Source organism: Candoia aspera, chromosome 8 (assembly GCF_035149785.1).
Source record: "Candoia aspera isolate rCanAsp1 chromosome 8, rCanAsp1.hap2, whole genome shotgun sequence".
Taxonomy (NCBI): domain Eukaryota; kingdom Metazoa; phylum Chordata; class Lepidosauria; order Squamata; family Boidae; genus Candoia; species Candoia aspera.
The window spans coordinates 1,465,357-1,480,488 of NC_086160.1; the positions used below are offsets into that span (position 1 = coordinate 1,465,357).

At 47.2% G+C, this 15,132-nt stretch overlaps 1 protein-coding gene across 1 annotated transcript in view; it reads left to right on the forward strand.

Moving 5' to 3' along the window:
• The window catches only part of ABLIM2 (actin binding LIM protein family member 2), a 63,157-nt gene extending 54,728 nt beyond the window's left edge, over window positions 1–8,429 (forward strand). Inside the window, exons 15-21 of the mRNA XM_063309804.1 lie at window positions 488–537; window positions 1,748–1,892; window positions 4,106–4,164; window positions 6,294–6,342; window positions 7,214–7,221; window positions 7,412–7,492; window positions 7,800–8,429. Coding sequence (XP_063165874.1) covers window positions 488–537; window positions 1,748–1,892; window positions 4,106–4,164; window positions 6,294–6,342; window positions 7,214–7,221; window positions 7,412–7,492; window positions 7,800–7,913 — 506 coding nt within the window. The 3' untranslated portion in view covers window positions 7,914–8,429. The remainder of the gene's footprint in view (window positions 1–487; window positions 538–1,747; window positions 1,893–4,105; window positions 4,165–6,293; window positions 6,343–7,213; window positions 7,222–7,411; window positions 7,493–7,799) is intronic.
• Window positions 8,430–15,132: the final 6,703 nt, after the last annotated feature.

Here is a 15,132-nt window from a genome sequence, read left to right on the forward strand (position 1 = left end):
TGTGGTTCTCAGTATTGATTGCACCAGCATATCCCAGAGTCCCTCCTGAATTCCATTACCCTCTTTTTTGCCATCTCCTATATATTGGGGGGAGGGACGCGGTGGCGCTGCGGGTTAAACCGCTGAGCTGCTGATCGGAAGGTCGGTGGTTCGAATCCGCATGACGCGGTGAGCTCCCGTTGCTAGTCCCAGCTCCTGCCAACCTAGCAGTTTGAAAACATGCAAATGGGAGTAGATTAGCAGGTACCGCTTTGGCGGGCAGGTAACGGCGTTCCATGTAGTCATGCCGGCCACATGACCATGGAAGTGTCTACGGACAAACGCCGGCTCTTCGGCTTTGAAATGGAGATGAGCACCGCCCCCTAGAGTCAGACACAACTGGACTTAATGTCAAGGGAAACCTTTACCTTTACTATATATTGGGGGAGAGGTATATTTAAAATCATAGCTTTTTTTTTTTTACCTTGGACATTTTTTTATTGTCTAGCATCAAGAAAATCAGACAGTGATGGGGGTTCTGATCAAGACAGCAAGAAGGTAAATTTCAATAACATCCAATGACTATTTTCTGTGGCATAAGATCACGGTTTCACAATACAGTACTGCTTTAAAATAATAGTGTATATGTTTAATTGTGGTTGTGTTCAACGCTTGAATAAAAATAATCCTGCCTCCTCCCCGTGATAACCTTCAGTCATTAAAAAATCCTTTGGGGGAAAGCTTCATATACATGATAAAGTAGATAAGGATCCGTGAAACCTTGCGTGACAATGTATTTGTCAGTCTCCAAAGGGCTATAAGACCCTAATGTTTGAGTGGGAACAGCTGGATCCCAACTCACTCTGGGTAAGAGATTCCAAAAATGTCTGTCTCCAAGCAAAATGGGACCCGTGATCCTTATGATTAACCTGACTGTGAAACGTGCTAGGCGTGGACAAGATGCAGATGGGTGGTTGTAGTTTGTGATGCCTTCAAGTCAGCCTTGGCTCTTTGCAGCCTCATGGATGAGGCCCCGCAGTTTTCCCCACAACGGTTTCAGGAGTGCTTTGCCCTGGCCCGGGAGAGACCAACTGGCCCAGAGTCCGCCTGGACCCGTGGAATCCATGGCCTCCCGGTTTCTGGCCCTGCCTTTAACCTCTGCGCCAAACCGGCTCTCCTTTACATGCTTCCCTGGCTGGTATCCAAGAGGAGCATTCAAGTCAGATTACAGCTTAGTTGCCCTGTCCGCAGTTCCCGCAGGAAGGCTACAGACCTGCTTACAGAGTCCAGGGTTGAAAACCGGCAATGAGCCATTTCTGCCAAGTTATAATTTCCAGCTCACCATGTCATAATAGAGGGATCCAGCTAAAGCAAGAACAGACCAAGCCAAACCGTGACATGATGTGTCAGTCAGTAAAGCTGCAGTGATTCTGCTCAGACTGATCCTTCAGCACAATCTTTTCTGGGAACCGTCAGCTTTCTTTCCTCTCCAGGGCTCAGCCATGTCCTCCCCGAATCTCAATCCAGGTCCTGCCCCTGTTTGACACCCCCACACTCTTTGCAAGAGTCTCTCACGGGTGTCCTTTTCAAGCCACAGTGGGGTCAAACTGAGACACCCATTTCATGACAACATCATGCAAATTATATGATACATATTTATGTCATGAAGCCGTGTGCAGTGACAGTACAACTTGCGTGTTGTCCTCTGCCTTCCTGTGGATCTGCTGAAAAGCACAAGGTATTTAATATTGGAAATTGTTTCTCATAGTTAAAGTCTAGCTGGCTGGCTTTGAAAGGGGACGTGGATTTTAGAACTAACTCTCCTGATTTGGATACTCAGTCACTGCCGCAAAGTCCTGGGACAGACCGACAGCTTCAGCGGCTGCAGAGCAACACAACCTGCACCTACCTGCGTAAGTACCCGGCTCTTCCCAGGTCTGGCCAACGGGTGTGAGGCTGTCGGCCCTTCGAGGTCGTCCAGGCAGGGAACCAAAACCAGGAGTACTAACGCCTTTCTTGTAAGCTTGCAGTAACAGGATCTGGCGAGTCCGAGAGCGCTTCCCCCCTCCCTGCCTTTACACTCCAGGGGACGAGGGAGGGTCCCTTCAGATGCTTCCCCTGCCCCCTTTCTTCCGAGATCTCCCTTGTCTGACTGTTGCCTGGCTGTGGCTCTTCCTCCGGTCTCCCAAGGTCATTCTCACAGCCCATTACAGCGACACAAGGCTGTGGCTGCCGCATCTAGGCCCTGATGAGAGGACTTAAGCATTGGAAAGTCCTCCAAGTCTCTGGATTTTTTTTTTAACCAATATTGTCTTAATCTCAGGGTCAGAATCAGCTTCTTGCCTGCTAGGTGCCGGGCTCCAAGACAGTCTGACATCTTTTTAGGGCGGCCAGCCTCATCCTGGCCTTTTGTGATGAGTTGCCTTTTTAAAGGGCAGCTCTTTTTCATGGCATGGTTTTTTAATACCCTGGAATAGTTTTTCTGTTCTTCACAGCTTCTTCCAATTTGCAGCTGCTTATAAATGCATTCCAAGGAAAAGTCATTAAATAAATTCTAGAGATATGTATTCAGCAAAACCAAAACCAAAATAAACATGAAAATTGCCCATTTAGGATTTTATAAATGTGAGTGAAAATTAATCCAGATTAACAATCCTAAAGGAGTTTTTTCTTTTAGATTTTTCTTCAGGCTACTTAAGGCTACTTAAGAATAGTGATACCCGAGTTTAATGAACTGGTTGGAGAAGGGGTGTCCATTATTCCTGATTGTCCATTAATTTGGAGAGGGTATTACTCCAGCAGTTTTCATCATTTGTGTGGGGGCATTACATGACGTGCAGCAAATATTATTTTAAAAGCAGGCTTTTTCTCTCTCTCATACTCCTGGGAGACTCTTAATTTTAGGTTTACCTTCACTCCATCACTTTCCGGTCCCCCAAAGGGTAGATGAGGAAACTCAGAGACCTTGAACGCTGGTCTCCGATGCTCCCGACATCAGTATCTTCAGCCTCCCACCTAAGGAAACATGAATCAGGGAGTGTGACGGGGGAAGGGAAAACAAACATCTGGAGGGCCATTCACAGACGGGGAAGGGAAGTAGAGAAGCTGCACCCAGACCGTCTCAGAAGAGCTATACTTGTGGGATTTCCAGCTTGGATTAAAATTAAGAATCGTCACACAGCTGGTCCTGGTGATCGGAGGCAAATCCTGGGTGGGTACTGACTGTGCTGCCCATCACCTGGGTGGCCATCCCAGAGCCTGGCACACTGGTGGGCTGGAGAAAGATTTTTAGATACTTAGCAAGGCTGCCTCAGAATGCCAGCATGGAGTGTCCATTGATGTTGTGACCATCCAACAAGGGTTGGTGAACTGATTACGGCTCTAGGCAGTAATACTGTAGGGCGACGTGCAATTGTGTGGGCTCCTGGCATTTTTGCTTTTTTCAGAGTTGTAGTGGGAATGAATATATCATCATTTGTAAAGGGATGGCCCTTATGGCAGTCCGCACATCTGAAAGTTGCTGAGATTGAGGAACACTGCTCCAGAGCAGCCCTTCTCAACCTTTTTACCCTGGAAGAACCCTTGAGATAAATTTCAGGTCTCAGGGAGCCCCTGGTAAGAAATTTTATATCTACAGCTAGCATTGCACAGTGCACAAAGTTCAAAAAACCATGTTTATTTTTTTTAATCATGGCCTCTCAACAGAAGCCCAGTTGAGAAAGGCTGATCTAGAGGACCTGGAATTGTGCCGGCAATTTGTATTGTTGAATGGACTTAAACACAAAGTTACTTTGCGCCTGTTACCCATGTTCTATGTAACTTCTCAAGAAAGCTGGCAATTCAGTTTCAATCGTAGAATCAGGTTAGTGGATGGAATTTCAATAATTGGCTAGTTGATTATATTAGGATGTTGTCGCCACAGAATAACAAACAACACAAACTCAAATAATGTTATCACATTAGAGTGCATGTGATAAATTCTGGCTTAGTTCTGGTGTTTTGATCTGAGGTCTATTCATTGTCTATAATTTCCATCCCTGAGAAAAAGCATCTCATTTGTAACTTGTGCCTACAAAAGATAAGTCATTTAATGAAAAAAACCTCTTCTCTTCTGTGTCTTTTACAGGATTTCCATATTCCAAATCAGCTTCTCTTCCCGATTACGGAAAGAATGGGTTACAGCATGTAGGTAGATGTAAAAACGTATCTACGCAATGCCAGACTTAGATTAACGTTTGAGTCTCTGCTCTTAGCCACAAAACTTGCATGTCCGGACCCGGGACTGTTGGCTGCCATTATCAGTGGCCTTTGGGGATCCTACTGGCTCCTCCCCTGAAACTACTTCCACCTCCACCACCCCACATTCTCCCCCCCCCCCGGCGCAAGTTTTCAACGCTGTCTGGAACGCCCGCAAGGGCAGCTTTGCTTTGGCCATTCCGCATATCTCCTGACTAGGAGACAGACTCAGGGGTTCTCCTGGGAAAAGTCACCTGGGACATGCCTGGCCCTCCAGAATGCTCCTCCCCATGATGGTGTAATTGGGGTGGGTCTTGGATTTCGCCGCCAATGGCACCACCACAATGGCACCACAGGAAAGGGTGATGGGGCCTCTTCAAAAGCAGTTTAACAGCCACTCAAAATCTTCCTAGATCATTCAATATACCAATGAAAAGAATTATTATTATTATTATTATTATTATTTTGACTTCATTAACCATCATAAAGAGGTTTTTCCAATGAGTCAACATTGTACTAATGCTTAAGCACAATTTTATTTATTGCATAACTGCCTCCATCTTCTCCCATAAAAGTCCCACCAAAAGATGGCAGCTCAGGATAATGGGCTGACTGTACTCAGTCTGCCTCAGGAACTTGCAGGTGTTACCTGGAGCCCCTGCCTGGAAACACCTGGGAGCAGCTGAACTTGAAACAGAGATCTGAACTGCTTCAGGGTCAAAATGTTCCACTTGAGGCAGGTTTGGCAGCTTTTGCTTTTCAGATGATAGTTATAAAAACATTGAGAAACTAAAGATACATTCCAGTTCTATATTGTTTCATTGCCTATTATCCCAACATTGTTTCCTACATTTCATTAGAAATGTTCTTCTCCACCTATCAAAGCTTTTAGTTTCTTTGAGCTTTCAGGCCTCATAAAATAGGCTGACTTTAATGTTTTCATGTCAGATAATGTAGTCCAAATGATCCTGCAGACTGGATACTGAGATGAATATGCTAATTTAATTAGTTCTCCTTTTGCATAGGAACGTTTTCCAGAAAACTTCTAACTCTAACTTGAGGTGGCCCATGTCTCCAGAAAGATCTTAGATGTCAACCAAATAGCTCAGCATCTATTCCTAGAAAGGTTTTAGAATAGATGTTTCAACTGTCTGTCAGTATTTGGAGAGGAAATACTAAGATCAGAAATTCATAATCTTACCACTTTTAAAGGAGGGAAGAATTAGAGGAATGCTGGTTTCAAGAAGGTTCTGGTTGGTAAAAGGATGGTTGTTCCTTTGGACCTCTTCACCCTTCCAGTGTCATTTTCCATCTTACTCTTCTGGATAGGCTGCTGGGTTGGAGACGGGGCTCAGCGTACTTGAGTCTGTCTGAAGCCTTTTGGCCTTCGGCTCTCCTTGCTGTGTGCCCCGGGGGTGATCTTGTGATGAAGTGGCCCTCTGCTCTGGTTTTACATCAGATTCTGCAAGGCTTGGGCCATGAATAGCAGGGGGAAGTTAGGACCAGCTAAGAGCTAAGGAGGGAATCCAGGAGGTTAGGGGGTATAGCAAGGCAATATGAAAGACAGAGATGGAGGCAGGATTACGGAACATGCCAGAAGAACAAAGAATGATGACGGACATACAGGAGCATGTGCAAAAAGATCATATTGCTCAAGTATAGTTGAACAGGAAGCCTTACAATTCTTCCACTTGGAAGACACAAGAAGACTGAATTTTGCTGAATTGCTTCTTAAATAAGGAATTTGTTTAAAATAATTGTTGGCCTCCTTTTAGGACCAGGCATCCCCAAAAAGCTTTCTGGCATACTAAAATACACTGTATTTAATTAATAAACTGATACACAGGAGGGGCTGCAGTGAAACCCAGGGGCAATAAAGTAAAGCCTCACAATGAGAGAAAATAGATTAAAATGATTTCTGTCTTAAATCAGCTTTGTGGTATGTTTCACCCCAAAGTGTGCTTGACAAAGTGTGCTTAAACTTGTCATGCTAGCAGCGATGAAGGGCTGGGTGAATTTGTATAGGAATGGAGTTCTAGGTAATTCTTTACCCTCCCAAATCTTTCTTTCTCTTGTAGGCTGCAAACATGGCCCCAGATGACCAGGACACTGCCTGGGGAAAGAGAGGTACGTTGACGCCGTTGTGTCATTCAGTCCACACACAGCTATCCTGTTGGGGGTGGGCAGGACTGGGAATACCAGCGGCTTTTCCTAACTGAATTTATGCCACAGTCCGTAAATCAGGCTGCACAAACCACCATCCAAGCAGACTTGGGCTACTCCAGCTAAGCTGGACGGATCCGAGCCGTAACATGTTTGCGTTAAGGGTCGGTCCGGGCCAGCCCTCTTGCTTCGGATTGGCTCTCTCGCTTGTTCTCGACAGGCTGTCCCTCCTCTTCCACTGCAAGAGTCGGCCCAGTTCTGGAGACCCGTGCCTGCTCCCCACCCTGGAGTGTTTCAGTGGGTCTCCCCCGGCACCCCCGCTGCTGCTTCGGCTTAAGCGCCCCTTTCACTTTCCCCAGCCTGAACCTTTCGGTCTCGCTCCTCGTAGACCTTCCTTAGTTGGCCCCTTCCCCCGTACAGCTTCTCTGCAGCTCTGTAACTTGGGGTGGAAAGGGGAGTGGTGGCCCCCGGCCTTGATCAGTCCTGGGTTCAAGCCGAGGTTGCCAGGCCAGTGGGGAGGGGGAGGGCGGGGCACGCCCGTCCAGCTCGCCTGGAGCACCGCCTGTTGCGGGCAGCGGCCTCCCTGCCCGATGCAAGGCCAGCCCTCAGTCCTGCCCCCCACCCGCCCGGCAAACGAGGACAGCCCTCCGCCCCGGCCGGGTGCCCAGAGCACCTGCCTCCTGGCGGCATTGCTCCGTGCAGCTGCGGGAGGGCCAGAGGGCCGTCCTCGCTCGCCCCCAGGAAGGAGGGAGGCTGCAGAAAGAGCCGCATCCTGTTAGGCTCCAACCGAACTGCCCTGAATGATTTTCATTCTCGCTGACTTTGTCTTTTGCAGAATACAAGGTAAGGAAAGCTGTTAAGAGCGTCCAGAGCGTGCTGAAATCCAGGCTTTCCTTCTGAAAGGCTCGCTCCTTTCTTCTTCTTTGCCTGGTGTAAAAACTGAGCAAGTGCTACTGCAAGTACGTATCTCTCGCTAAAAATGGCCACGGTAGCTGCATTTTCCTGGGGGCTGTACCTCTTTCTTTTCTCGCAGGTCTATCCGTATGAAACACTTACCGTAACCAACAGAGTTCGAGTAAAACTACCGAAGGATGTGGACAGAACCAGGCTCGAGGTGAGAAGAGTTCTGATTGTCTCGTTAGGTTAATTGCAGTGAGCAAACGTGAACCAAGGCGTTTTGCTCTCGCCTTCTTCTGACCATAGAACGGCCCATTTGGGCACGTGGCTTCCTCTCTGGGCTCGCAGGGAGTCTCCCGGTGCAGCCTGGCTTAAGGAGGACTTCTTCAGCTGGAAACGCTGTGCTTGCTCTGTAAACAGAAGGTGTGAATGTGGCCCGGGTCTTAATCTGTTTCCGATGTGCTGCAGGACGTGGAATTTGCTCCTTTTTAAAGTACTTACAATGTCTTTTCTCTGTTTTCAAGCGCCACCTCTCCCCTGAAGAGTTTCAGGAAGTCTTCAAAATGAGCATCGAACAATTTGAACGACTTGCGCTTTGGAAACGCAACGAGCTAAAGAAAAAAGCTTTGCTTTTCTAGCCTTCCCGAGACGAAGAGAGATGTGCTCAACGTGAGCCAGCTCCATGCTTACTTCCACTTCTTGTGTGCACTTGCTATTGACCTCGTAAAGCTTCATTGTATTCAGGCAGAAAAATAGGCACGAAGAGAGAGGCCCAGCTAAATCTCTCCGTACCGCCAGATCTTTAAAAGATATAACCAACCTTGCTTTCAATTACTGCTTTACTTGTTGCTTGCTGCAAAACCAAAACAGAACAAAATCCAGAAACCAGTTATTTCAAATAGGAAAGAAAGAACTGTCATTTTGAACGAAACAAAATACTCGGCTACAATTTGACTACAACATTTCTGGACTTGTGAGCAAAACCTACGTGAAATCAAAGCTGATGAATCGGGAGGGGACTTCCCCATGAGCTAAAAAAAAAACTAAGCCGGTGTGAAAAAAGGTCAAAGAAAAGCATGTCAAAAACCCACTCTTGCCAATGGTTGTGCGTGACATCTTTTTAGAAATACAGTAAAAGCAAACCTACAATGTAACATTTTGAAGTCTGATTTTCTCACTTACATGCCAGCCAGTATTTCAGATGTAAAGTACTGTAGCAAATGAAAAATAGCTATCAAGACTTTTATTTTTTAGTATAACTAGACTGTAATGTAAATGTGTCCAGATTGCCAAAATACAGTTCATCTTAGATGTACTTTAGATGTACTTTATTTAAAATACGTGAAATATTTACATTTGTGGAACAAACTTCTCAAAAATTTCAATCCTGGGGACTATAGAGAAATTCTGCATATACAAAAATAGTGCATTGTAGTATGGAAAGTCATCTGGCTGTGCAATTCTGGCTGTGCCCTCCTATTCTTCTCCACCATTTCACTCTGATAGAAAGAATGTGTAATTTGCCTGCTTTGAGGCACATGTCAGCATCCCCATTAAAAGTCTTGTTTCGTAACCAAACATTATCTGGGCTGTGCTCCCCTCACCTCCGTGGATGCTTGGGGCAGGAAAGGTGCTCCGCGTTTAGTCAAAAGAACCGCCCTAGCCTCGTGAAATGGCTGCTTTCTAACCTCCATCCTCCTGCACAAGGAACTCATGGTAGTTTTGGTGCTTGCCCAGAAGACCTGGTGGGCTAGAGCATTCAGGTATTTCAGGCTTTTAAAACATGATTTAGGCTGCAGTTCTGTGGCTGCCCTCACACCCGTTTTCTGGGTTCCTTCCAAATATTCTGCTAAATGCAGACCAACAGATGTTCCGTTGACCTGGTTAAGCGTGCTGTGTGAACCATAGCGAGAACAGCACATCTAGGAGTAAGTCCTCTTGCACGTGGGTGGGAGGATTTACTCCTGACTGGGTAGGTGGGCTTGAGACTGCACCCTGGCATGGGGTCATATCCCATGGGTGACCAGATTTGTTTCTGTGTATGTGGGTAGGCCATTTTTGTATGCCTCTCAGGACTTCCTTTGGGAGAAAGGGTGCTTTAGATATAAAAGTATTATTATTTATTAATGTTATTAACGGGAGTCTGCTAGGTGTGGTCAAAAGAGTCATGTGGTGGCCACAATAATGCAATTGAAGCTCCAACCATGCAATGGATATAACGAACAGGAGGAGCTTTGATTGCACCATCTTGACTTTTTTGACCATATCCATGATGATGAAGGTGAAGATGAAGATGATCCTGAATCCATCCGCTGCAGGATGAAAGTTACGGACTACAGCCAGTGATAGATGTGTTTTGACTTCCCAGTCTTGGGGGAGAAGATGACTGGCCCAAAGTCGCTCAGCTGGTTTCTGCATCTCAGGGAGGACTAACCTGGGTCTTTCTGCTCCTAATTGAGCATCTTAACCACTACACCATGCTGGATCCCATCAGGTTCCATCTCTGGAGACAGAACAGAAGAATAATGATTAACACTAGAAATAAATTTATATATCAGGTAGTAATACGTAGGAATGCCCTGCTAGAATGGTTCCTTAGTCTGGTTTTAACTCAGCTAAGGCAAATAGCACAAAGTTATCTTAAGTAACTTGATTTAGGACTGGGTTGGCAACAGAGGTGGGCAAAACCTGGAATAATTCTGCGGATAATTCTGTTAACTGTGTTGGAGGCTGAAAAGGGACTGCAGCTGATCCAGACACACACAATGTCCTCCTACCAAGTAAAGTAGCCGCTCAGAGCCCCTCTTTGCGGGGAGATGGGCGGAAGTACAAATTTGAGAAATAAATAAATAAATAAATAAAAATGGTTTTTATTGTCACAGTGCAAGGAGAGGAGACCGTGCTTATGTTCCCAACATACAGTGGTCTCCTCTCAGCCTCGGGTCTCAATTCTTTACTCCATGAATGCTCCCAAGCCGTCTTCTCCAACTCAGCTCCTTTTCTCCGTGTTGTCCAGCCCGTTGGCAGAGCCTTCCTTCCTGGTTCTGCGTGCTCCTCCTGGGGTCATTGGTAGCGCATCCCCAACCACTCCCTCAGGTTTGTTGCCTTCTTTGCTCCTCTTCAGCGCCCTTGCTTGGCTCGCTCCCTTGATCCTCCGGCCAGCACAGAGCACCATGCAACCTTTTGCCTGAGAAAGTTTCCCCCCAAAAGCTTCCCTCCAAGGCAGTGGGGCCTGCTCACAAGCCTTCTCATTACGCTTAGAGCTGTCGACAGGACGCCTCTTGTGCCAGGAGGCAAATCTCCAGCCCTGAGATTAAATCAGCACAGTCATGCAGAGCATCCACAGGGTGCAGCCAAAATACAGGTGAGGAGGAAAGACCTTGGAGTGGGAAGACTCTCAGGTGTCCTGTCTTCACCATCTTTGTCAGACAGTTCTTGGCAGCCCAGGTGAGTCACGGCTGTGAAATGAAAAGGAAGAGGAGCAGATGAGCATCAGCAGTCACACTCCGCAACGCTTGCGGCACAGATGTACGCCTTCCGGAAGATCACCTCGTGTATGTTTGCAGCAGCTGCAAGTTCATAGCACTCCACAAAGGAACAGTTGGAGGGCTAGAGCAGTGCGTGGCCACTGATGAGAGGTTCCTGCAAGAGGAGATGGCAAAGGAGGCGCCTGTCCTTAAGGAAGACAGCCGGATGAGGGTGGCAGCCCAAAGCAGGAGCCGTAGGACTGCTGGAGCTCAGGGGCAGCTTTTAGGCAAGAGCACGGAGCCTTAACGGGATAAGGAGGGACCCTGCACAGCAGGAGGCAGGGGAGTGGGTTCCTGTTGCCGCTGATTTGCTAATTTGGATGGACGTGAACGCCGAGGGAGAGGGGGCAACTAACGATTAGTTCAGTCATCAGCAAAGGAAGGCTAGATATTAATGAGGATTAAGTGTCTAGCAGGCCCTGAGCGCCTGCTAAGACAAAAGCAGGAAATAATTACCTGATTGGGGTTAGAGCTGGAAGTTCGTTATCTCACAACTTGTGTGAGTAAATAGGAAGAGCTCCCTTGTCTGAGAAGCCCCTCTTCTGGGTGTTAATAGGAAGTTAATTGGAAAATGGTCCGTCGCAGGACAGTCCCTCAAGGGATGAAGGGCTACAACTGGGCCTCCCATGGAGACAGAGAGAAGAGTCACGGGGACTGGAGACCCAGAGCTGCAGAGGATTGAAACAGACGTGTGCTGATCTAAGAAGTGGGCGTGCTGACTGGATCTGGGATGCGGCAGAACAACTTCCAAGACTTAACACGTTCCCTGACACTTATTCCTTCCCAGGTAGTTCTTACGGGGGATAGCCAGATCCAGAGCATCAGACTTTGAAGATCTAGGAAAGAAATTCAAGAACGGTAGTTCAGATGGTGGTCTCACCCCTCCTTCCAGTCCATAGAAGAGGATGGGAAGGGAAATCAGTGACGGGCTATGAAAATTGTGTTGATGGGAGAGATTTGGTTTCTGTGACCATGGTCTAAGCTGTCCAGCTAAGGCCTGGTAAAGTGTGTGTGGCTAGAGCATAAGGCTCTCAGCTGAAGCCCTTGGGTGTTGGAGGTGAGGCCCCTGAGGAACCATCTCAAATACAACTTGTTCATTGCAGAGTAAGATGGGAATGTTGCTCTCGTGGGAGCTTACTGAAATACGCAATGAAAAATCTGAACAAACATTGCACAAATGCTCAGAGTACCGTTGTTCAGACAAAATGAGACTGAACTCAGGAAGGCAGATATAATTGAATGCATATAGTGGGAACTTGGTGGGATGATTCACATGATTGGAGCATGGCAGTTGAAAGATAAAATAAAGATAATGTTTGTTGAAGAAGGTCCAGCCTAATATGTGAATTTAGCCATGCTGTACAGCAGTGGCTCTCAACTGGAGAAATGGATGCTATAGGTGGGACTTGGAAACAGCATCTAACTCTGTCCAAACCCAGAGAGAGCGCTGAACACACACACACTGCTCTTTTCTCCCACAGGTGGGCTTTGGGGGAGGGGAGGACACCCGAGTTACGTTTCTTTGCTTCTCAGCAGAATGAAAGAAGCCATGCAAAATACAACAGATGCAGAGATTTTTTTAGCTTGCTTGCTTTCAAAACGTTCTTTTTTTAAAAGCATGTTTAATTTTGTCATTTTGGGATAGATCATTCTAAAGAGAGAATGCAAAGCCAATTTAAGAGAGAGATTTTGGGGCAAAGGGAAGGCTTGATGATGCAGCTAGCTGAATGCGAAGCCAGAAAGCTAACTAACTCTGAGAAGTTGAGGGACAAGTGTAAGGGATGAACATCCTGCTCTTTCTCACAAGATAAAGTGCTTAACAGGTCAGTTTAGGGGAAAAAGACCACAAGAACACTAGAGAGAAGAGATCAGAAATGAAGCAGCACCATGTGGGGCACTGATCCTGTGTTGGATGAGACCAATGGTGGTCTCTTTGCAAGGATCACTCTCATTGGATCTCAGGACTTGGGGTCACCAAAATCTACCAAATCCCTCCTTTACCATAATCAGCAAAGTTCCTTTTTCACCCCAGTTTTTTCAAAGCTGAAGCTCCAGAGAAACTGAAGGTCTTCGTTGAGAACTAGAATCAAACCCAGGTAGGTTCGGACCCTCCTTCTCCAACCAGAAAAAAACCTGTGTGATTCTCTCTCACTTGGATTTGCACCTATTTGTAGGTATTGACCGGCATGCATTGGGCAAGCAATCCGTGCCCAGATATAGTTCTGAGGATGATGGCACTGGACAAGTTGTGTCAGCAAAGGCTGGCAGCTAGGAAGCCAAGTAGCCCTCAGTCCCGTTTTCCTCTAAAGCTTGCAAGGAAGTAGCCTCTCTTTCATTCTCCTACTTGCTCACCTTCATCCTGCCTGCTCAAGAGCAGTTTTGCTGTAGTGGTCAAGGCATTGGGCTAGGAACCAGGGGTCTGTGAGTTCTAGTCCTGCCTCAGGCACGAAAGCCGGCTAGGAGACCTTGGGCCAGTCCCTCTCTCTCAGCCCAAGAGCCAATCAGGTGTGGTTTGAGAGTTCTAGTCCCGCCTTAGGCACGAAAGCCGGCTGGGTGACCTTGGGCCAGTCCCTCCCTCTCAGCCCCACTCGGTGCCACGTAGACCAGCCTCCTCGTGGTGCACCCCGGGCAACGTGACTCGTCACGGCTAAACAGTCCACACATCTGGCTGCTGGACCTCCCAAGGATTTCCCAGCAAGAAAAAGCAGCATGAACACCGAACTGCTATGCCATACGATTAAAAAAAAATCCTGCCTGCTGGGGCTGTTCAGACAACCTGAAAGGCAAAGGCCAAGAGAAGGAGAGATGGCACTGATGTAAAATTTGGATCAGTAAAAACAGGTACAGAGGTCTATTTCCAGCCAAATGTTTTTTATTGTTTTTTTTTAAAAATGACACATTCACAATAACATAAAACTCCTTGGAAATCTTCACCACACAATAAGCCAAAAGCTTACATACGTACTTCAAATCTGGAATACTTTGCACTCGCACAGAAAGGCTGGAGGGTCTCCGTTGGAAGAGAGGAAATAAATGAGTGTTCGATGGGCCAAACAAGGAATTTTTTAAAAAAATTATTCAGAAGAACCAAGCAGATCGTTGAAGGAAGATATTAAGTAAACTCTTTCGGGGGTCAGCTTAGACAGGCAGCCAAGCCCCACACACACACCCAGTAACCGTTCCCCCCGCCCCATCCTTCCCTTTTGCCAGCGGCCCTCCCAATCAAACCACGCACGGATGCATCCAGGAAGACTGCAACTTTTGCACAGCCCCCCTCGTCTACATTCCAGTCTTAACCTCCCTTTTGTGGCTGGCTAGCTGCCTAACATCCCTCGCAGCAGGGAGACCCAGCTGCGGATGGCCAACCTCTCTGACCAGCAGCATCCAAGAGTCCCTCCCCAGAGGAAGACAGGAGGGTCACGCCACAGGACGGTTATTCACCCCAGCCCCGGAGGGGGCTGGCACACCCAGGACTGGGCTGCAAAAGGCCGACCGGGAGGCAAGCAGCCACTCGGCTTCCTTTGGCCTCCTGGATTCCTGCGGCCCGGCTCAGATCTCCCCGATCCATGCAGTGGTTCCTGTTTCTTCCACTGCCACAAGACTTCGACCACTGGCCAATAAGGAACAATTAGCGAAGTCTCTTTGCATTGTATAAACATGTAACATAAAGCTAGACAGAAACTATTCACATTTTTTCCAATCAATAAATCAGATCACCTCAGGAAAAACTATAGGTTTACTTCTTTCTTTGGTAGCTTTGGTCTCTCTGAGTTCCCTCACCTGCAGTCTTAGCTGCCTATTCTTCTTCAAAATTTTCCCTTTGCCTTCATCAAGTAGTAAATGATTGCAAAAATACACTTTCATAGGTAACATCTGATGTTTTTCAGGTAATAGTATTAAAAAGGAGCAAAATAAATCAGTCACCAAAAGCAGTAGGTCCCAAGCATCTGGGGAATTAAAATACCCTGTACCGCCTTCTTTAAAAGACAAATGACTACACCAGGGATGCCTGGGGGGTCAAAAAAGTCAAGATGGCAGCTGCAGCTGCACTGTTAAAGCCCCACCCCTTTTAACATGCCATTTAAATGGGAAAGGTCACCCACTTTGGGAAGAAATTGAATGCAATGGGACCATTGAGAAGAGCCCCCAGGATCAGCCCGGCCACCTTGCCGCCCAGCAGAACAGGAGGCCTTTGGGGCTGGCACCAAAGTGGTGCCCCATCCCTGTGTTCCACTCAATCCCCTTTGTGCCCATTGGGAATTCAGCTATGTTCACAAAGACCCCCACCAGCAACGGTCTGCAGTCTGAGTCCCACAAGCAGGAACAATGA